This window comes from Erythrolamprus reginae, chromosome Z (assembly GCF_031021105.1).
Source record: "Erythrolamprus reginae isolate rEryReg1 chromosome Z, rEryReg1.hap1, whole genome shotgun sequence".
In the NCBI taxonomy this organism is placed as follows: domain Eukaryota; kingdom Metazoa; phylum Chordata; class Lepidosauria; order Squamata; family Dipsadidae; genus Erythrolamprus; species Erythrolamprus reginae.
This window is the reverse complement of record NC_091963.1, coordinates 125,543,181-125,567,356: the sequence shown is the minus strand read 5'-3', so window position 1 is coordinate 125,567,356 and position 24,176 is coordinate 125,543,181. Positions and strand designations below refer to the sequence as shown.

The 24,176-nt window shown below is 38.9% G+C and overlaps 1 protein-coding gene across 1 annotated transcript; it reads right to left on the bottom strand.

The window, feature by feature from the left end:
* Positions 1–3,171: 3,171 nt before the first annotated feature.
* On the bottom strand, positions 3,172–23,878 carry LOC139154081 (vomeronasal type-2 receptor 26-like). The gene is made up of 8 exons (XM_070728512.1): positions 23,765–23,878; positions 23,264–23,361; positions 21,091–21,237; positions 13,302–13,593; positions 11,230–12,063; positions 9,421–9,648; positions 8,617–8,743; positions 3,172–4,073 (listed from the first exon to the last, which is right to left on the bottom strand). Exons 1-8 carry the CDS (start codon positions 23,876–23,878, stop codon positions 3,172–3,174), a joined length of 2,742 nt encoding a protein of 913 aa, XP_070584613.1.
* Positions 23,879–24,176: the final 298 nt, after the last annotated feature.

Genomic DNA, 24,176 nt, shown 5'->3' with positions numbered 1-24,176 from the left:
CGTATCTTCGGGGATGGCGATACGCAGGCGGAGCATTTCCATCTGCTCCGCTGGGACGGGCGCCTCTAAGCCCAGTGTCTGCTTTCTCTCCCCGGGAGCCGCCTGCTTTCCTCCACTTCGAGCGGGGCGCCTGGGCTCCCGAGTACCCGCGTCTTTTCCATCACCCGGAGGAGGAGTGCGACTTCTGCCCAAGTGTTAAAGAAGCCGTGGAGGGCTTAACCCGCGTCGCTCCCTCCCTCCTTGCCATCCCCGGGACTTCGACTCTGGGTGGGGAAGGCGGTGATAGCGGCAAACGGCGGACAGGCGAGCGACAAACGGCAGCCGGGCGGGTGGGTGAACGGGCGAGCGGCGAGCGAACGGCGAACGGTGGGTGCTGGGGGGCGGAGGCAGCCGGCATTCAAAGCAATCTGTCGGCTTCCGCACTCTCGTCGCTCCCCGCCTCCACCATCTGCACATGCGCGGCCATGGGGGAAAGGTGCGCATGCGCAGATGGTGTTTTTACTTCCGCACCGCTATATCGCGAAAAATCGATTATCGCGAGGGGTCTTGGAACGGAACCCTCGTGACAATCGAGGGATCACTGTAGTTCCAATGAGTGTGGTTCATCATCTAGTTGTAAATCCATTTGAAAATGGTACCTTCTATCACATGTTACCGAGATGTAAGCTGTGATCTACTTTGTCAGATGTCCCACTGAAGTCTAAGTACACTGTGCTAGCCACTAATTTAGTCACTAGACAATACACTTTAGACAATACACTTTATTTATGTATTATTTGGATTTATATGCCACCCCACTCTTGGAGGACTCTGGGCAGCTTTCATTGTCCTTATCTGTTTTTGACTAACCCATCCTGGCTTCCTTTAATTGTCTACTTTGTTTAATTCCTTATTATACATAAAGCTTGTTATTTTGTGCCAGTGTTTTTCAAATAGTGGGGTTGACCATCCTAGTGGGGGGTGCAGAGCTATTCCAACGTGGTACGTATGACCTCGGGGAACATGTGTGGCCCCTCTCAATCAATTTCCCCAGATGGGGAATGTTTTCCCATTTGCATACTGCTCCAAGCAGTTGTGAGGCGGGGTGCTTGTGTGGGTTCTTGTTGTTTTCAGCAGGTGCCACAGTAGCCATGAATGGCTTGGTAAATCTGTTGCTGGACAAGGAGAAACAACCTCTGCAGCTGGGTTAAAATTTGAATGGCACCCTAACACCTCCTTCCACACCATTCACTATGAGTGCCCAGCAGAGGTGGTGCTTATGGGCCAGGCCAGTCATCCCAAAACATTGGCTTGATTCATGGATGCCAAGATTCATGGATGCCAAGTGTATTGGTGGTTATTGAAATGGATGTCCATGTGCTGCCTCTATGTTGGTTGAGGCAGGCAGGATTCCCTTGAGCACCATATGTTGGGGGTCAAGGGGAAGGGAGGGTTTTGCCTTCTCTTTCTGCTCAAGATCTCCATGTACAATTGGTGGGCCACTGTGTGATACAGAATGCTGGACTCAATGGGCTTTGGCCTGATTCAGCATGGCTCTTCTTATGTTCTTATTTTCTTATGATTAAGCTCCAAGTCTCCGGAGAGGGGTGGCATACAAATATAATAATAATAATAATAATAATAATAATAATAATAATAATAATAATAATATCATTATCATTATCATTATCATTATCATTATCATTATCATTATCATTATCATTATCATTATCATTATCATTATCATTATCATTATCATTATCATTATCATTATCATTATCATTATCATTATCATTATCATTATCATTATCATTATTAAGCTGGTCTGGCCCCATGTCAAAAGATGGCCCTAATCACAGTAGCCTATGCCTGCCTAACCAAAAACAGCCTCACTGAGTTCAGTGTGACTTACTCCCAGATAAGTGTGTAGAGCCAAGTTTGTTTGCAGTTTACAATAAGTAAAATAATAAATATTAACACCAAAACTCCATTGGAGCAAAGATTGGAGAGTTGGGGGTTTGGGGGGGGGGGGGCTTAACAAAAAATAATTGAGAAGCACAGCTTTATTTTTATTATTTTTATTTATTTTTCTAAAAACAAATATGTTTTGCAGAATTTAAAGTGTTTCATTATTTTATAAGCATGTGAATATCAAAATGTGCCCCTACCCTAATATCTCCCATCAATATAATCTTGATAGAAATCCACACATGGAAATATTAAACTTAACAGCAAATTTATGGACGTAGTAAATGGTAAATGGAACTAATCTTTGGCTGGGTCCTTTTTCAGTTTGGATTTGTGGTACTTATGCCCAATACCATATGGTGCATGTGCAACAATAGTGCCCAATTGCTGTGCTCCTTCAATGTGAAACATCTTGTCATCAAAGAAAGTGTGAGGTCTGAGTTTTGCCAAGATTGGTCCCTTGCACTGCTTTATGCACAAATGAAGACAAAGTAATCCTTCTTCTCTTATTAAAACATGGTCATTGGGCAAGTGGAATACAAAAACTCTTTTTTTTTTAAATAGAATATCAACTATGGGGATTAAAACCTTAAATGAAAAAAATGTGTTATTTATGGTGACCTAGTTCAAACAAGAAGAAAGAATTGGGAACATGTTCATAAGTCGTTAACATATCTACAATTAAGAGATAACTTTAACTTAATTAAGAAAAGATGTGACTTTAAATTTCGAAAAAGTACATTTAAAATTGCCTGGTGTGTTAATGGTAATCTTGTTAGGGATGAGGTTTACAAAATGTTATTGAAACTGAATTTGAAAAAAAAATGATAAAAGTTTCATGATTCAATGAATAATTTTTTCGGCTATAATATAATAATTGTGAAATGGGAAAATATGTGGCTTTTTAGACTGGATTTTATATTGAATTATAAACTGAAAGAAAATTTCTATAAGATTAGGTATTACTGTCAAGTATGTTTAAGTCAAAATTTACATTCAGGTAATCATCACTCCCACAAAACTGAGTAGAATACATCCATTCTTTGACTATTTTAAAGGCTTATTTTTTCTGTATCAAGTTTTATGTATAAATTAAGTTAAATCAAGATCATGGTGACTTTTTAAAATTGTATTAAGGTAAATTAATTTACAAAAAATCTACAAAAACATTTCACAATAGCCTAAAAATATTTTTAATATTTATTTTTTTAAAGGAAATGACAGTTACTGTTTCATCCTTACTAAATTTTCCTTCTTGTTCATCTCAGGTCTCAGAAAAACAATGTAGCATTTGGGGGAAAATATACACCCCAGTAAACCAGCACTGGAGGATAAGATAGAAAAGATCTCCACAGCTACCATGTATTTCCCTTTGGTGCTCAGGTAGGTTGGAACAAACGTCAGCCAAACACAGCAAAACACCAACATGCTGAAAGTAATGAACTTGGCCTCATTGAAGCTGCTGGGAAGCTTCCTGGCTTGGAAAGCAATGTTAAAACTGACACTAGCCAGGAATCCCATGTAACCCAGGACACAGTAAAACATGATCACTGAGCCTTCATTGCATTCCACTATGATTTTTCCCTTCACTGAGTGTGAGTCTGTATCTGGGAAAGGAGGAGAGGTAATCAGCCAAACAGTGCAAATTCCAACCTGGATGAAAGAACCCAAAAGGACAAGAGAAATGGCCAGTCCTTTTCCTACCCATTTCCTCAGGGCAGATCCTGGTTTAGTTGCCATAAATGCCAGAATCACAGTCATGGTTTTTGCCAATACAGATGAAAGGGCCACTGCAAAAGTAATGCCAAAAGTCATTTGCCGGAGAAGGCAAGTCATCTTTTTAGGTCTTCCGATGAAGAGTAAGGAGCAGAGGAAGCATATGAGAAGGGAAAGGAGGAGGATACAAGTGAGGCCCCAGTTATTGGCTTTGACAATTGGAGTCTCTCGATGCATCCAAAATATTCCAAGCACGAGGACTGTAATCAAAGAGAAAATAATAGCCAAAGTAGCCAAGTGGATTCCTAAAGGTTCGTCATAAGAGAGATAGGTCAACACTTTGGGAATACATTGATTTTGGATATTGTTGGGATATTCATTTTCTGGACATTTCATGCAGACATCCATATCTGGAAGAAAAAAAAGAAGATATATGTCCAATATATCAAACTTTCCATCAGTATAGAATATATGGAGTGCGGGCCTGGTCTTCTATTACAGTCCTGCTTCGATGCCCTGCTTGATGCACATTCAGGTCCTGAGTGGCTACAGTCAATGGGCAGTGAGTTCAGTGATTAACAGAGGAAGGGTTGTATTGGTCTGTGCAACCTGAACCACTAAGAGTGCCTGGGGGGATGGATCCTCCCAGATGGCTTTGTCGGATAAGTCCAAGTTGGGTTGTCCAAGGACGTAGTCTCTGAAAAATGGAGAGAAGCCACCTCCTTGTGGATCCCTTCAGAATATGATGGTCACTCTTCAAGCTCCTGGTTATGGGTCTGCCTGCTCCCAAAAGACTTGCCACAAATCTTATCAAGCACCTTTGCCCTGTGAATTTTCATTGCACTAGGCAGACCAGGAAACTTTATCTGGCCTGGTTGATGTTCATGGGTGCAGGCAGGAAGACTGCCCCTTGTGGTCTGTAAGGGCTCCAAGGTAGATGTGAAAGATACTGCATGAGAGCCCTTATGGAGCTGAGCCTTGTATTTTGCCTTGCCTACTTCTGCCATAGTGAAGGAGAAGCTTGGCAGCTGTTGAATATTTAGCTTAGTTTAGTTTTATTAGATTTGTATGCCGCCCCTCTCCGAAGACTCAGGGCAGCTCACAACAACAGCAATACGATATACAAAGTACAAATCCAATATAAGTTAAAAGCAATTCAAAACCCCTAAATATTAAAAAACGATCATTACTACACAATCATACCATTCTAATATATTATAGTCAGAAAAAGGTGGTGCTGGGGAAACAAGATAGTTATTCCCCCCATGCCTGGCAACATAGATAGGTTTTCAATCTTGCAGAAGGCAGAAAAAGTAGGGGCAGTTCGAATCTCTGGGGGGAGTTGATTCCAGAGGGCCAGGGCCACCACAGAGAAGGCTCTTCCCCCGGGTCTCACCAAACAGCATTGTTTAGTCAACAGGACCTGGAGAAGGCCAACTCTGTGAGACCTGATTGGCCACTGGGATTTGTGCAGCAGAAGGTGGCCCTGGAGGTATTTTGGTCCGATGCCAGGTAGGGCTTTATAGATCATTACCAGCAATTTGAATTGTGACCAGAAACTGGTCAGCAACCAGTGCAGGCTGTGGAGTGTTGCCGAGATGTGGGCAAATCTGGGAAGCCCCACAATAGCTCTCACGGCCACATTCTGCACAATCTGAAGTTTCCGAACACTTTTCAAAGGAAGCCCCATGTAGAGAGCATTGCAGTAGTCAAATCTCAAGGTGACAAGGGCATGAGTGACTGTAAGCAGTGACTCCCGCTCCAAATAGGGCCACAACTGGTGCACCAGGTGGACCTGGGCAAACGCCCCCCTCACCACAGCTGAAAGATGGTGCTCTAATGTTAATTGTGGAATTGTCATTGGGAGGCAAGACCCACAGCGTCATGTCAGGGTTGAATTTGAGCCTGTTGACACCCATCCAGGCCCCAAAAGCCTCCAGGCATCAACACATCACTTCCACTGCTTCGTGGACTGGACATGGGGTGGAGATGTACAACTGGGTATCATCAGGGTACTGATGATACCTCACCCCATGCCCCTGGATGATCTCACCCAGCGGTTTCATGTAGATGTTAAATAGTAGGGGGGAAAGGACCGATCCCTGAGGTACCCCACAAGGGAGAGACCTAGATGTCGACCTCTGGGCCCCCACTAACACCAACTGTGACCGACCGGAGAAGTAGGAGGAGAACCACTGAAGGACAGTGCCTCCCCCTCCCAACCCCTCCAGCCGGCGCAGAAAGATACCATGGTCAATGGTATCGAAAGCTGCTGAGAGGTAAAGAGACACCAGGACAGAGGACAAGCCCCTATCCCGGACCCGCCAGAGATCATCCATCAGCACAACCAAAGCAGTTTCCGTGCTGTAGCCAGGCCTGAATCCTGACTGTTGAGGCCTAGATAATCAGCTTATTCCAAGGACCACTGGAGCACCACCACCTTCTTGACAACCTTCCCCATAAAGGGAAGGTTGGAGACTGGACAATAGTTATTAAGTATGGATGGGTCCAGGGAAGGCTTCTTGAGGAGGGGGTGCACAAGTGCCTCTTTATAAGGTGCCAGAAAAGACACCCCCCCCTCAAAGAAGCATTGACAATCTCCTGGACCCAGCTCCATGTCACCTCCCTGCTGGCCAAAACCAGCCAGGAGGGACACGGATCCAGTAAACAGGTGGCGGAACTCACAGCTCCAATGGACAAGTAGTAAACTTCAGAAGCCATGTAAAAGCATATGCAAACAAATAAAAGAAGAATGTCTCAAATACCACAGCATACAAGAGGAAAACCTCCTATGCACCAAATCCAATCGAGCCTTCTACAAGGCTCATTTGTTGACAAAACAACAAACTCAAGGACTCTAGACCTATCCCACCTCTCAAAGGACCCAACAACAAAGAATACCACAAAGATTCATCCAAAGCTAACCTTCTCAGCTCATTCTTTGGCTCTGTCTTTGTCAACAGCAATGGCTCATTCCCCAAAATTCATCACTCATACCTCAAGCTATCTCAATGACCTAACCCAAATAGGCTTCACTGAATACCGAGTTGAAAAGCATTACGTGACCTTAAACCTTCCCTGTCACATGGACCAGATGGTCTATGTGCATATTTCCTAAAAAATCTCTCTTCTGCTATAGCAGAACCACTGAGCATAATCTTCAAAAAAATCCTTCAGAACCAGCACACTTCCTAAACTATGGTCAAAAGCTATAGTCATCTTCAAAAAAGGAGACCCCTCTCCTGTCAATAACTACAGACCAATATCCCTATGCTGCATCCCATGCAAAGTCATGGAATCAATTATAAACCAATCAATTACTCTTGACCTAGAAACTAATAATCTGCTCTCTAACAAACAATTTGGATTCATAAAAAAACTATCCTGCAATCTGCAGCTCCTCCACTGCAAAAACATATGGGCAACTCATCTTGATGAAGGAAAATCTATAGATGCAATTTATATTGACTTCTGCAAAACCTTTGATTCAGTGGTCCATGACAAACTACTTCTAAATCTCAAATCCTATGGCATCTCAGGATCCCTTCACAGCTGGATTGCAGCATTCCTGTCAAACAGACAACAAGTGGTCAAAATAGAAGCTCCATATCCACACCTGTCTCTGTTAAAAGCGGTGTTCCCCAAGGTAGCATACTGGGACCAACATTCTTCATTCTCTACATCAATGACCTTTGCAATCTCATCACAAGCAACTGTGTTCTTTTTGCAGACGATGTAAAACTCTTCAACCCCACCGGTAACACAACTCCTCTCCAAAAGGACCTAGACTCAGTTTCTGACTGGTCTAACACATGGCAACTCCAAATCTCAACCAGCAAATGCTCTGTCCTACACATCGGCAAAAAGAACCAGAACTTCAAATACAAACTGAATAAACAAATTATCACAGATAATCCCCACTCAGTCAAGGACCTCGGAGTACTAATACCTAAAGATTTAAGTGCCAAAGCCCACTGCAACAATATCACCAAGAAGGCTTCAAGAGTTGTTAGTCTAATCCTATGTAGCTTCTACTCTGAAAATCTCACACTACTTACCAGAGCTTACAAAACATTCGCCAGACCCATCCTAGAATACAGCTCATCTGTTTGGAACCCATACCATATTTCTGACACCCTCGAAAATGTCCAAAGATACTTCACCAGAAGAGCCCCTCACTCCTCTACCCGAAGCAGAATACCCTACAAAACTAGACTTACAACCCTGGGACTAGAAAGCTTAGAACTACGACACCTTAAACATGATCTAAATATTGCCCATAAGATCATATGCTGCAATGTCCTGCCTGTCAAAGACTACTTCAGCTTCAACCACAACAACACAAGAGCACACAACAGATTCAAGCTTGACTTTAAAAAATACAACTTTAGTAATTGAGTTGTCAAAGCGTGGAACTCATTACCTCTCTAGATTCCTAAGAGGTGTACATAACTGCACTAGAGTGCCTTCCATCCCCTGTCTCTCCTATATCTCATATATCTTCTCTTCTTTCCCTATATCCTTTCTGCTATTCTCTCATACATACATTTTATTCCTATATTTTCTCTTCTATTCTTTCTCTAATACATTTCACTCGAGTATATCCTCTATAATCTTCATTGTGTATTATTGTGTATTGTACAAAATAAATAAATAAATAAAAATAAAATAAATAAAATGGCCATACTTTACTTCCATGAAGACAAGATGGCTTCCATCCTTCAAAATGGCCACCACTCAACATTCTTGGATTAATTACATATATACGTGTATGGGAAGGAAATAAATGAGAGAGCAAGACAGGAGAAAACCAAGAGAGAAAATAAAGAATATTAAGGAGAGGTCTTTTTTTGTATGCTTTTATTATTGCTGTGGTTCATGTGATTTCCTTTAAATAAATCAGAGCTCTGGGTTGGATTTTAACTGGTCAATAAGCAAATCTTTTTGTCCTACCTATTTCATCAGAAATCTGTCCTTCTGAACAGGGCACACAATCATAGCAACAAAATTTCTCTCCTTCTTTCTTCTTTCTGCTGGAGCCTTGATAGCAGTGACCATTGCACACAGAAAGAGGAAGAACCTGAACAATAATAGATATGTGAGAATCAATAATTGCATTAATAGAGCTTTCCAACAGAGGAACCCATAAGCAGGATAAAGAAGCAGAAAAAAATGAAAATGAAGTAACTTGAGTTAATGGGAGAAAATTCACATTTACTTCTTTGGATGTTCTAGCAGATGATATAGAATGGCAAAAAATTATATTTTCATAAAATCTGACAGATATTTGGATTATTTCTAATGGATTTATTAGTTAATGTTTTTTCTGAAGATAAGCAAATGCAATCTTCTTCTGGCCTTTTTCAGCCAGAATGTTTAAAACCAGAATGTGGCACTACTGATATTCCCAGAAGTACAAACAGAATGGGATGCAAAATTTCAATCACAAGATGCTGCAGTTCACAGTTAGAATACTGTGTGAAAAATTCAATTTTTGCAACAATTTTACAACAAAAATTCAATATGCAATCATTTTTGCATATACATTAAGAAAATCTACCAAATCAGCATTTTTTTTGCTGTCAACTAGCTAAAATTTTTGCAGATCATTGTTATGTGACTATGGGACACTGAGCCATTTGCCATGTGCCAGAAATGTAATCATGTGACAATTTATTTATCAGATTTGTATGCCGCCCCTGCTCCAAAGAGCTCTTTATTTTTATTATTAGCTGACAATCTGCAGCTTTTTCTCACCTGGTTAAAGCTTCTGTGCCATACAATTTGATTGTCATCAACAGTTAATTCTCTACCTGTTGGAGCCCAAGGTTCCAAGGTTCCAACCTTCACTCGGAAAAAGGAATTATTAGGGAAGGTAATCCAGTTTACAATATCAAATCCCGTAATCAGTTGTCTGTTTTCATCAAATGTAATAGTGTCTCCCATACTGTTGTTGAATACGATGCTTTTCAAGAAAGAATGTAACTATGTTTAAAGAAAGAAATTAACAGCAAGACTTCATAATTGTAACAAATATATAAATCTGTTTCAAGCTGAACTAGCCTTCTTTGAAACATGCAAATAACGTGCTTCAAATTGTTTGGCAAGATGTCCACAACACCTTTCCCATGCATCCTTTCTAGAACTGGTCTAAGCTCACCAGTTGGCTTTGTGCCTAAACAAGAGTAGAAATCATATCTCCCAATTTCTAGTCTAGTACATTAAATACATGAGTGCCCACCACTTTACAAGTGGAGCTGCACATCTGCCACTCACGTAGAACATTTTTTCTCCCATCCTGCCAGTCCGCAAAGCCGTAAAGTTTGGGGATCATTGATCTACAATTAATAATCCAATTGGAAGCTTAGAAGACAGTTTTATCTTTACTGCATTCTGAAACTCTAAACATTATACATAATAATAAAACATCATAAAATTTTAATCTTAACATCTTTCCCACTTCAACTGCCACGTTTCATAGTTTGCAATGTTTTCTATAGCTCTCAGATTCCAAATCGAATTAATATGTAAAACTACGACTCTTAGAGAAAGCAACAATGGCCATCCCTGTGTAAAGACTGTGGGTCTAGTAAATTTTGTAGAATAGAAAAACCATTCCTCTTAAACCAAAGATAATTGAAATTAGTACTTATATTTTTCCCATTTATGAAAAAAATACCATATTTTTCGGACTATAAGACACATCTTAATTTGTGGGGAGGAAAATAGGGAAAAGAATCTGCTTACCAGGTATTCATCTGGCTAGCACATTATTTTATCCCCTGGTTATAGGCTTAAAAAGTAACGATGAAAGAGCTTGCAAGCAGTAAGAGCTGGGAACATCATTAGCATCTGGAAAGAAACCATCTGAAAAAGTAGAGCAATGGAAAAACCCTGCAAAGACCAAGGGCTTGGAATACATTTTTCTTGACAGACAGTAACAATGAAAGAGCGTGCAAGCAGGTAAGAGCTGGTGACATCATTAGCACCTGGTTAGGGCTGGAAAGAAACATTTGGAGCAAGTAAAGCAATGAAAAAACCCTGACAAAGACAGGGTTTGGAAAACATTCTTCTTTGCAGAGAGTAACAATGCAAGCAGGTAAGAGCTGGGAACATCATTAGCACCTGGTTAGGGCTGGAAAGAAACTTACTCAAAGCAAGTTAGAATAATTTAAAAAATCATGCGAAGACTTAGGGCTTGGAAAACATACTACTCAGAGAGAAACAATGAAAGATCCTGCAAGGTAAGAAGCTAGGAAGATCGTTAGCAGCTAGTCAGGGTTGGAAAAAAAGCTACATTCAGTGTATAAGAGGCAACCAAATTATCAGCCTTTTTAGGGAGGAAAAAGGTGCATCTTATACACTGAAAAATATGGTACTCCTACAAAACAGCTACTAATACTAAGCTTTTATTTTTAAAAGAAGTGTTTTATATTAAACAAAATTCATTGGTATGACAGTGCTGTGTAACATTATTCCCAGTAGCATTATGTGTAATATCATTCCCAATATATGATGTTGCAATTAAACAAAGAATTTTTAGGTATTAGAAATAAAATAAAATACCTGCCATGGTTGTAAATCCTTAGCATTTCTATATCTGGATCTGGAGTTGAGTAAGGCATGCAAAGAATGCACAATAACATGTACAGCATTATAAATGTTGTAACTGTGTCCACTCATGCTCATTTCAAATAATATACTCGGCACACTCTCTAACTTCTCATACCCAGTGCATAACACCTTGTTATCTTCATTTATACTAGAAATGTGTAATGGGCAGTCAAATGCCTGCTCCCAAAAATTCTGAATGAAATTGTCTTCTTTTGCCCAAGATGGCCTTACAGTGTGAAGAAATTCTTGGAATCCAGGGGGCTCTTTTGACCGAACTGCAAATGACAGAGCACCATAGAAACTCTGTATATCCCACAGTCTCTGAAGGGACAGTGATTCAAAATTCCAATGGGAAGTAATAATCCACACTTTACTCAAAGGTTTCAGTGAAATCCAAGATGCTACAAATATGATCACTCTCAAATTGTGCACGGCTGGTGATAGGGCATAGACTAAACACACCTTAACTTTATCATCCATAAAGAGTTGATCATATCTTAACTCCATTGAAATCAAGTGTATATATTTATCTAGATATGCCTTTGGTGGTGTTCTAAGAATGAAAGCATAACATATGTTGTTTTCAGAGAACAACGGTTCAATTTTCTGCAAAAACATGTCTCCATAATCATCATCCACAGCCAAGATGCCAATCCAATTCCATTCAAAATGCTGAAGTAATCGAATAATCCCAATGTATTGATGCATTTCATTTGGGACCATTTGGTAGAAAGATGGAAATAGACTTTTCTCGCCATGTACTGAAGAAAATGTTCCATAGGCAAGCTGAATGTCAATATATAGCAAATAATCAGATAAACATCTGAAATGGGATTCATAGGTAAGGCACAGGCATTTGTGTATGTGCTTGTGCTCACATAGATGTATGATGCTTCTGCACAAGCACAGAAGCAATAGGGGCAGGTTGGCAGAGTTTCCTGTTGATGCTGCTATTGGTTCATCAATTCGGCCAAATCGGGAGCAACCCACTGCTCCTAAGTTATAAAGCCAGCACTGAAATTATGCAGCCAGTTCATATGCTGGCAATATTATATCAATTAACAGTATTGTCTATCTGTGTCTAAGTACATTTTAACTGAACATAAAAACACTTAAAATATAGCACAAGATTGAAAGCAAGGCATTTATTATCTGAAAAAGTCATATTGTTTGACTACCTGAAGGGAATAGAATAGAATAGAATAGAATAGAATAGAATTCTTTATTGGCCAAGTGTGATTGGACACACAAGGAATTTGTTTTGGTGCATATGCTCTCAGAGTACATAAAGGAAAAGATACCTTTGTCAAGAATCATGAGGTACAACACTTAATGATTGCCATAGGGGTCAAATAAGCAATGGTCAAATAAGCAATTGCCCAACCACTTTGAAATTCAATGTGAGCAGAAGTTGGCTAATCTTGATTGGGGGGAATCTACAGAGTCCTTAACTTCTAAATAATTACTCATTCCTATAGATCATTTGTATTTATATTAATTGAATATGCATTACACTGTTCTCCTAGATTTTCCACTATGAAAGTTAACACTGGAAAGGTAACTAAAGGTGCTTTAAGAATGGAATAAATTAAAGAGACTTTGGATTTTTGAGGAACCATCTCAAGCGTCTACCTGTGGAATCTTGTAATTGGCAAGAACTGTGGCCATATTGAATGGGGTCTCTGTCAAACGTCCTGCAATAGCAGCAATAAATGTTTTCTTTAAATCACAGGTAAAGTTGGGAACAAACTTCTGCTGTCTAGAAAGTAAACTCAATGTAGCCTTATAAGTTATCTTTGCAGGGTAGTAATTGTTCACAATGTGGAAACCCAATGTGATGTTCAGTAAGAGCTCAGGATTCCTACCTGTGCATCTGCAAAGAGTCCTTAATTTCTCAATTACTCATCTCCATAGTTTATTTTTACAGTGTTTTCCCAGATTTTTCATTTGGAAAGTGAAGTCTAGAAAGGTGCTTTAAGAATGGAAGAAATTAAAGAAATTGGGATTTCTAGAGAGGAATCTACCTGTGGAATCTTGTAGTTGGCAAGGACTGTGGCCATGTTGAATGAAGTCTCTGTCAAACGTCCTCCAATAGCAGCAATAAATATTTTCTTTAAATCACAGGTAAAGTTGGGAACAAACTTCTGCTGTGTAGAAAGTAAACTCAGGATTGCTTTATAGGTAATCTTTGCAGGGAAATGGTTGTTCAAAATGTGAAAGCCCAATGTGATGTTCAGTAAGAGCTCAGGGTTCCCATTGATCTTCTTGACAGCAAACACCAAAGCAAGGATGTGTTGATACGTCTTTGGCACAGAACTGCAACAAAAACCCTCAATTTAGCTAAAGTATGTCCTATCTTTCTCTTGTACTTGGGTATTCAAAGCTATAAAACTGAATGGCATGAACCAGCCATACAATTAACATACAAGCAATATCATCTGCAACCAGCATCCTCAAACAATTGCCCCTGATGACATCTTAGAGGTCACAAGAAACGGCCCTGCACTGAGGTATAGTGATGGATCAATGGCTCCCCGATTTTGCAGAATAGTCTGCAAAAGTGAAACTACCAAACAACAGTTCATCAAGACCATTAACTCCATCGCCAGAAATAATGCCAAATACAACAAACTCAGATCCAGACGAAATCTAACTCTACTTCAGTGCATCCGCTCTCGTGAACTACGGGCCGAACTTAAGAGATGCCGTGATCATGGCGAAACTAACCTATACATAGACTACCGCTCTGAATGCATCAGAACCAAAACCCACAACCCTCCCTTCATCTCCCAACCCACTGTCCCTCCTCAACTATCCTACACTTCTCCACCTACCATCCCTTATCAACAAATGGACATCCCCAGCACTTCCAGCAATGAATAGGAAAGCGTGCCCCTTACTACCTCAATTCAATCCAATTTCAATTAAACTCAATCCAATTTCATTCCTGAACACAAATTCAATCTCAAATGTAAACTAATCAATGCAAGAAGTATTACCAACAAGTTGTCTGAATTCCTCCTCCTACTTGACACCAACATATTTGACATAATCTTTGTTTGTGAAACATGGCTGAATACATCATATCCTGACTCCATCATCACACCAAGTAACTACTTTGTTTTCCGGTCGGACTGTGAATCCTGCAGAGGAAGTGGTGTAGCTATATTCTATAAAAGTTCACTCAATCTAAAAAACATCCAAGTTGCACATGATCTTATTCTTCCTGAAACCTTAATATGTGATCTTTCCCTCAATACTACACTCTGCTTCCTACTTTGCTACAAAGCTCCAAATTACGACATTAATCATGTAACAAAATTAACCTCCCTACTAACGTGGGCAACCTCCTGCCCCTATCCCATTATCTTCCTTGGTGACCTCAACCTACCATACATCAACTGGACCCTAAATGAATGCTCCACAGAACCTATACATACTGCCCTTTATAATGTCACCAGCCTGGGACTTGAACAATTAGTATCAAACAACACCAGACTCAACAACTGTCTTGACCTCATATTCTGTAATAGCAAAAGTGCTATCTATGGACTGCATATAAAAGAACCCTTCTCCAACAGCGATCATAGTATGATTAACTTCAACCTCAATCTATACCATGCTAACACTCACCTGAATAATGTGACACCTAAGTACAATTTTAGGGAAGCCAACTATGAACTCATGGATGCCAATCTCTCAATTCTTAACTGGAAATCTTTGTTCTCTAACTGCATCACCACTGATGATCTCTACAACACGTTCTTACTCCAAATTAAAAGACTTATTGAACTTCATGTACCACTCACTTCATCCATAGGTAAACGAAAAAATAATTTACCTGTCCCGATAAAGAAATTATAAACCAAAAAAAGATCTCTGTGGTGTAAAAGCAAAAAAGGCCAAGTAACCAACTTCAAAAGCTGCTACAAAAGCATATGCCAACAAATAAAAGCAGAATGTTTCAGCTATCACATCAAACAAGAGGAAAACCTCCTCCACACTAAATCTAATCGAGCCTTCTACAATTTCGTCAACAACAAACTCAATGACTCTAGATCTATTCCACCTCTCGTAGGACCCAACAACAAAGAATACCATGATGATCCATCCAAAGCTAACCTCTTCAACTCTTTCTTTGGCTCTGTCTTTGTTAACAGTAATGGCTCATCCCCCATCTTTGCAAATTGACCTAACCCAAATCGACTTCACTATAGACTGTGTTGAAAAAGCAATCCATGACCTCAAACCTTCCCTATCAGTCAGACCAGACGGTCTCTGTGTATACTTCCTAACCCTGCTGTGCTGTTCGATAAAACTCCCTAATGTACTGTTCCTGGGTCTATTTGACCCGGACCGCAAATTGTTCATTGTAGGTACTTATATTTGGTCTTTTTGAAAGCTTTATTCACTTGGAAACAGTTTGAACATTTCTGCACACATTGAAATGAAAATTGAAACGATAAAATTAATGCTTATAGGTTTATTTTGCTGATTAAATGCCCCCCCCCCCCCATTTTTGTAAATTCTTTTTCAATTTATGGATAGTTTTGCTTGCAAAATGCGTTCTATTTTACTAAACTTGGTGTGGGATTGGTAGCTTGAACATTTCTGAAAATAATGATATGAAAATTGAACTGGAAAATTGATGCATATTTGTTTATTTTGCACATAAAAGTCCCCCCCCCGCTGTTTTAATTTTTTCAGCATCAATTTTTTCAGTTCAATTTTGATATCATTATGTTCAGAAATGTTCAAACTTGTTTCCCAGTGAGAAAAGTTTTCAAAAAGATCAAATTCAAGTACCTAAAAGATTGTTTTTGTTTCGGGTCAAATAGACCCGAACAGTACAAGTGTTATGAATAACAAATGTACTGTTCCCGGGTCTATTTGACCCAGACTGCAAATTGTTCATTTTAGGTATTTTTATTTGGTCTTTTTGAAAGCTTTTTTCACTTGGAAACAAGTTTGAACATTTCTGCACACATTGAAATGATAATTGAAATGATAAAATTAATGCTTATTGGCTTATTTTGCTGATAAAATGCACCCCCCCCATTTTTGTGAATTTGTTTTCAATTTATGGATAGATTTGCTTGCAAAATGTGTTCTATTTTAGTAAACCTGGTGTGGGATTGGTAGCTTGAACTTTCCTGAACATAATGAACTGGAAATATTGATGCATATTTCTTTATTTTGCACATAAAAGTCTCCCCCCTCCTGTGTTCAATTATTTCAATTTATATAAAAATTATGCTGTTATTTTCAAACTTATATACTTGTTTTTAGTAAAATGGATTTCTTTCATAAAGGTAGTTGTCTGGCTATCATATGTTTGCATTTCAAAAGGATATTCCAAATATTTCTAGCCAAATATATATATAAAGTGAACATAATGGCACACAGCAAGGCCGAGGGAGAGTGGCCCATTTGTGGCGAAAATAAACAAATAAGAATCATTTCTTCCAGTTCATTTCTATTTTTCATATGATCAAAAATGTTCAATTTAGTATATCAAAACTTTTGGCAGAAAATTCCTTAGAGATTTGTAGCCTAAAAAAATATAAATTGACACGAAATTCAGAAAAAAATGGGGAGGGGCTTTTTGATTAAAAAAAATATAAGCCTCATTTTTTTCAGTTCAATTTTCATATCATTATGTTCATAAATGTTCAGACTAGTTTCCCAGTGGAAAAGGTTTTCAAAAAGACCAAATTCAAGTACCTAAAAAAATTCTTTTTGGTCCGAGTCGTATGCAACCAGAAACAGACTTGACGTGATTTTTTTTTGCCCAGAAAAAAATTAGCCCCCACCCCAAAAATATTTTTATGATGATCAGCAATATTAAATTGAGTAAATGAATGCCTAAGATATTAAAAATATTTCAGATTTGGATCCTAAAAAAATATAAAGTGAAAAGCAATAACCATCATTTCTTTCACTTCATTTATATTTTTCTTATGTTCAGAAATGTTCAATCAAACTACCAATCCCACAACAACTTTAGTAAAATTGAACCCATTTTGCAAGCAAAACTATCCATAAATTGAAAAACAATTCACAAAAATGGGGCACGCGCATTTTATCAGCAAAATAAGCCAATAAGCATTAATTTTATCATTTCAATTTTCATATCATTGTGTGCAGAAATGTTCAGACTACTTTCCAAGTGAAAAACGTTTTCAAATTGACCAGACATAAGCACTTCAAATGAAGAATTTTCGGTCCGGGTCAGAGTGACCCGGGAACAGTACAAGTATGACTTTTTTTTCACCAAGAAAGAAACCCCACCCCCATCCCCAAAAATCTCATAGACAGAACCCCTGAAATGATGAATAGTCATGAAATTTTAAGTTTCAGATATGCAGGGAAAAATTTTTAGAGGGTCTCAAACTTTTATTTCGGGTGTCACAAACCCGAACAGCACAGCAGGGCTAAAAAAGCTTTCTTCTGCCATAGCCGAACCTCTAAGCATTATCTTTCAAAAATCCTTCAGGACCAGCACACTCCCCAAGCTGTGGTCAAAAGCAGTAGTCACCCCCATCTTCAAGAAAAGAGACCCTTCACTCGTTGAAAAATACAAACCAATATCACTATGCTGCGTCCCTTGTAAAATCATGGAATCAATTATAAATCAATCACCCTTTACTTAGAATCTAATAACCTATTCTCTAACAAACAACTTGGATTCAGAAATAAATTATCCTGCAACCTACAACTACTCCACTGAAAAAACATATGGACTACCCACCTAGATCAAGGAAAATCCATTGATGCAATTTATATTGACTTTTGCAAAGTCTTCGACTCAGTGGTTCACGACAAATTACTCCTAAAACTCAAATCCTATGGCATCTCAGGATTCCTCCTTAGCTGGATTACTGCATTCCTGACAAATAGGCAACAAGTTGTCAAAATTGGAAGCGCCATTTCCACTCCCGTCCCTGTCAAAAGTGGCATTCCCCAGGGCAGCGTACTAGGTCCTACTCTTTTCATTCTCTTCATCAACGTCCTCTGCAATCATATCACAAGCAACTGTGTTCTTTTCACCAACAATGTAAAACTATTCAACACCACGGACAACACATCTACTCTCCAAAAAGACCTCGACTTTGTCTCAGATTGGTCTAATACCTGGCAACTTCAAATATCAACCAACAAATGCTCTACCCTCCACATTGGCAAAAAGAATCCAAACCTCATATATAAACTGAATAAACGAAATCTCACAGCCAACTCCCACTCAGTAAAAGACCTTGGAATACTAATATCAAATGACCTAAGTACTAAAGCCCACTGCAACAATATCACCAAAAAGGCTTCTAGAGTTGCTAAGCTGATCCTACACAGCTTCTGCTCCGGCAATCTCCCACTACTCACCAGAGCCTACAAAACTTTTGCCAGACCAATCATTGAATACAGTTCATCTGTCTGGAACCCAAACCACATCTCGGACATCAACACCCTAGAAAATGTCCAAAGATACTTCAACAGAAGAGCCCTTCACTCCCCACTCGAAACAGAATGCCCTACGAAAGCAGACTATCAATCCTAGGTCTAGAAAGCTTAGAACTACGATGCCTAAAACACGATCTAAGTATTGCCCACAAAATCATATGCTGCAACGTCGTGCCTGTCAATGACTACTTCAGCTTCAACCACAACAATACAAGAGCATGCAACAAATTAAAACTTAATATTAATCACTCCAAGCTTGACTGTAAAAAATATGACTTTACCAATCAAGTTGTTGAAGCGTGGAACTCATTATCAGACTCAGTAGTGTCAACCCCTAACCCCCAACATTTCTCCCTTAGACTATCCACGATTGACCTCTCCAGGTTCCTAAGAGGTCAGTAAGGGGCGTACATAAGTGCACTAGCCTGCCTTTCATCCTCTGTCCAATTGTCTCTCCTTATCTCATATATCATATATCTTTTCTTCCTTTCATATATCTTCTCCTCTACTTTTATATCTTTTCTTTATATATAATACTTCATGTCTATCTTCAATATGTATTGTGTATTGGACAAAATAAATAAATAAATAAAAATAAATACTTCAAGCAACAGTTGCTGAAAATCTGCAGCAAAGGTGGAAGAGATGCTGAAACACTTAACTGAACTTCTCAAAAGAGTTGCTATGTCTTGTGTAACTGCATATGTTCAAGGAAATACTCAATGTGACTTCAGATCAGTGTCTGAATGGATTAAGAGAAAGTAATTCCTTGAGTTGACAAAATAATTTGTCACAGGGAAGTTGTTTTTATTTTATCTCCTGCAATAATTTGTCTTTGGAAAGAAACAGTTTACAGCTGTTAAACAGGAAATGTGCTTTGAATCCATATCTAATTTTTATACTCCTTGTCTAATATGTAGATTTATTAAGAAATCTCCTTTCAGGTATGGTACAATCCATGGCATGTGTTTTCTTTATAATACAGTATATGAACACTTAAAGCATCATTAATGCCATCCCCATCCTATTTTTGGTAATATCAGCCAAGGATAAAAACATTCAAAGAAATAGTTCAGATTCACAGTTGTAGGTGACTGGCCCATAGAGTCACCAAGATCCATTCAAGATGCTACCACAAAGACAATTTCCAAAATACCTGAAAGTGGTATTAATCTATTTCCAAAATACCTGAAAGTGGGACAAGAAGCTAGGGATTAAAACTAATCAAGGAGAGATCCATTCTAGAACTAAGAAATTTCTTGACAGAACAATTAATCAGTGGAATGATTTGCTTCCAAAAGTTGTGATGCTCCAATGCTGTAGATTTTTAAAAAGAGATTTGACAACCATTTATCAGAAGTTATTGTAGGGCTTGAAGACCTCCAAAGTCCTTTTCAACTCTAATATTCTGTTGCCATCATCATCAAAATTGTTGACAATTGCCATTCAAGGAAAAGTAGACTTTCCTATACATAAAATTTTCCTATGTCTATAAAATTAAATTTGATGGCATCATTTCTGACTATCCTTATGGTCTCTAAGACGATTACCACAATACTGGAATGTTTTCTCCAAACATATTCTTTTTTTTCTCACTCTGAGTGTTCAGTCTCTCTATATGCATATGTGGTTTGTTTGTACCTTTTTCCACCTTTTTCAATTCTTTAATGCTCTTTGAACTAATCCCATTAGGGAGGGAAAGAGGTTTGTATTTCAGAACTACTTTGCAATCTTTGTTTCATTTTTAGGGGAGGTGAGAAAAGAGATGGGTATTCCTTCATTTGACTATAAGCTAAATAAGATTCCGCATGTGTTACTATATCTTATATTTAATAAAACTTCCATTTCTTTATATTCCCTTCTATGATTTCTCCACATGCTATAGATAAATTATATTATCTAAAATGATCTAATCAGAAAATACAGAGTGTGTGACTGGCTTAGTCATTATAGTAATACCAGAATATTATTTGAGATCAGAATAAAAAGACTTCAAATGACACCTCTCTACACTATTCAACAAATTATATTTCAAAGATAAGTAGAAGCAGGATATTATAAACCTTACCTTATGACAAATTATCATAGAGTATTATAAATGGTTTATTAATCACAAATGGAAAATCAATAGAATCGTACACAGATTTGCTGCAGTGAATGAAGGCACATGGAGTTTTCTCTGTAGTACCCAACTTCTTATATTTCAAAAAGAGAGAAAACTAACAGAAAATTCCCAATGACATTATAGGTATGAAATTTTTCAAAGTTTTATAACTATTATCCTGCTGCTTAATTCTTTCCCCCAATTAATTTGCACTTACTAGTGTGAAGAAGGGAAAAAATAGAAATCCTTACATCACTTCATCAATCAATGTTCGAGAGGGATCTTCTGTGAAGAAAGGTCTGTTATGCAAGAAGAAGGCTTGAGGGATAATTGCCCCAAAGATAACATTTCCTGGCTGAGCAAATTGATGGGCTATAGGAAGAGGGTCATCAGGTATGCTACAATTCATAGCATAAGTTTTGCAAGTGATATAGAATAGCAACACAAGAAGCATCATTGCTATCAACTTGATCCCAGTATTGATAATTTCCTAAACAAGATAAATGTCTCTGCACAGAAAGATATTTTATCCCATTAAACTACATGGCATCATTTTTTCAACATCCTTACATATATCATTTCCTGCTACAACTTGGTTTATGGCATCAATCCTCCACCACAGGGAGGCAGAACTGATTAAATGGTTCTACCCTAGACACCTAATGGACCCAGAGGGCGCTTGGGGAAATTCCTTACTAGCTTATACACAACCTGGCCTATTTGAGGAGGTGGGAGTTCAAAGGGAGAGGGAAGGCAGATAGTTATTTGTTAAAGGGAAAATGAATCAAGAGAAATTAACATTGGCAACAATTTACTCTCCAAATGTGCATCCAAAACAATTTATAATACATACAAAGAGACAGTTGGATAATTTTATGGAGAGCACAACATTTTTGGCAGGAGATTTTAATATGCAATTAACAAAGGGAATGGGTAATAGAAGAAGGCTGCATTTAAACAGACTTAATATGGTAGGTCTTCATGCAGATTTATCAAACAGAAGTATTTATTCAGCAAGACATAATACATTCAGCTGCATAGGCTATATACTAACGAATAGGATGGTAAATGTACAAGTTTAAAAAATCAGAAATTAAAAGTATATGGTTATCAGATCACACCCCACTACTAGAAGTGGTAAAATGGGTCAGAAAAGAAATCAAAGAATTTAGAGATACAATATGGTTGTAACCTCAAATGAACATGATAAACCTAAATTGCAAACAGAATTATGTGAATATTTTAGAATAAATGATATAGGGGAAATACAGCAATCAATTGTTTGGGATGCATGTAATGCATTTATGAGGGGGCAATGTATTTGTATGGAAGCAGATATAAGGAAGAGATGAGGTAGAGAAAGAGGGTAACATAAGGGAAATAGATCTGATACAAGAGCAATTGAGAGTTACAAGAAGGGAATGGAATACCCCATTGAAATTGAAGAGGAAACAATTGTTTGATGAGATACAATGGAATAAAATGAAAATGGCAATGAGACAAAAAATTATTGGTGGGGGGACAAAATCAATGAAACAAAGGACAAAATATTTAAAGAAGATAAAAGAAAAATCATATATATTAGCATTAAGAGACCCTAGTGGTGAGGTAAGATATGGCAAAGAGCAGTTGGAGAAAATAATGAGGAATTTTTATGAGGATTTGCCCCGGAAGCAGAGTAAAGATGCTGAGACAGTTTATGGGTTAACTATAGGGTCACTTTATTAAATTAGCATAAATTTAAATAATGTAACTTTAAATACGTAAATTAAAATATTCAAATTTAAATATTCAAATTTAACTATGAACAAAGGACCTGCAGAAGCCAAAAACTAACAGGGCAGAAATTCCTGACATGAAACTTCCTGGGCAACATTGGGCAAAAAAACTCCTTGCTGAACCAGGTGAAGGTAGCCACCTTCACCTGGATCCAAGCCACACCCTTCGGGGTGTGGGAGGAGCTCACCCTCCAATCCCTGAGGGAAATTGGATCCAGTGAGTCCCATGGGCATCCTCTCTCCAATCCCCGACGTTGTAACAACCTCTAGTTCATGGAGAGAGGCGGTCCATCATCCATTTAAAAGATGCCCAAAGGAGCATCTACTGCCCATTTCTGCCTCTAACCAACCCCAGTGACCAGAGGGAAGCCTAATTACAAAATCTATATAGTGCTGCACCCCCTAACCATTCCATCCGTACCGTCAGTGTGGAATAGGCAAAAAATGGCCACCTCTAAAAATGGACGCCTTCAGACACACTGTTGATAGCGGAGGGCGGGCGGGTGTTCACTTCGGGACTTCGGCAGGGCAAGGAGGAGGTCCTGCTTGGACCGCCCTTAAATAGGGTGATCCAGGACCTCCCCACAGGCCCTGCATGCAGCGTGTCACCTTGGCACGCTGCCAAAAGCTGAACTTCTGGTTTCACCAGAAACCGGACGTTCGGAGCTCCACGGAGCTCAAGCCAGCATCCCTCAGCTCTGGGGGCAATTTCGGCCAGCGGTTTAAGCCACCGATCGGGCATTTCTATAAAGAAGAGCAAGTGAATATGAGGGGTATTAATACTGGGCAAATAGTAAGTGAAGAAAATAAACAAATGTTGAATGCAGAAACTACACAAGATGAAATAGAGTAATTTAAAGGTTAAAATAAGTCAAAGCACCAGGCCCTGTTGAAATCTGCCCAGTTTGGGGCCCATTCTATGAGTTCTGTTATTGTGGCCATGTGAATACACTGGCTATGCAGTTGGCCAGCAATATGGCTCCACAAATTATTTAGGGTGGCACTGGATCCCATTGTGGTTGAGTCAAGGGACAAGCAGAAAGTACTCTCCTCATACAAGTCCACATTCTGATCATCCTTCTCTAGAAGGAGCCCCACAGACACAAATCAACCTTATGGGTGGGCTTCTGGACAGTATGGAACTCACCAATGTCAGGTTCCCAACAGGTCCTACAAGGGCACTCCGCTTAAGCAGCCCTTTCAAGGAACTGGTAGTCACCCTTTTCACCAGATCAGATAATTTGGAACATGAGTCTCCCATAGGTGGTTGTCTAGCCTTGTCCACCAGTCAATGGGGAGGGGATCACCAACATCACATAGGTTCAGGAAATACTGTCAACTGGTCTCTCACTTAAATTCCTCTCTATCCCCCAGAGAGTTTTGTCCGCTGCCTCTTGTCTTCTAATTTCACTCCTCATGAAGAAGGTCATTCAGCAACTGCTGGACATTCAAGACATTCAGTAGGTGCTGAGGATCAGCAGGTGCAGGAGTTCCATTCCATATTGTTTATGTTATCAAAATCATTGGGCGAGTGCAGAGCTATTCTAGAAATGAAACTC

Excerpts from the sequence above, each read along its gene's own strand:
- LOC139154081 (XM_070728512.1), bottom strand. The coding sequence starts at position 23,878 with ATGGGAGACTCATGTTCCAAATTATCTGATCTGGTGAAAAGGGTGACT. Across the intron at positions 21,238-23,263 it reads CTCCGAACGTCCGGTTTCTG|CATACCTGATGACCCTCTTC; the intron begins GTGAAACCAGAA and ends TATGAATTGTAG. Across the intron at positions 9,649-11,229 it reads AGGATTTACAACCATGGCAG|TTACATTCTTTCTTGAAAAG; the intron begins GTATTTTATTTT and ends CTTTAAACATAG.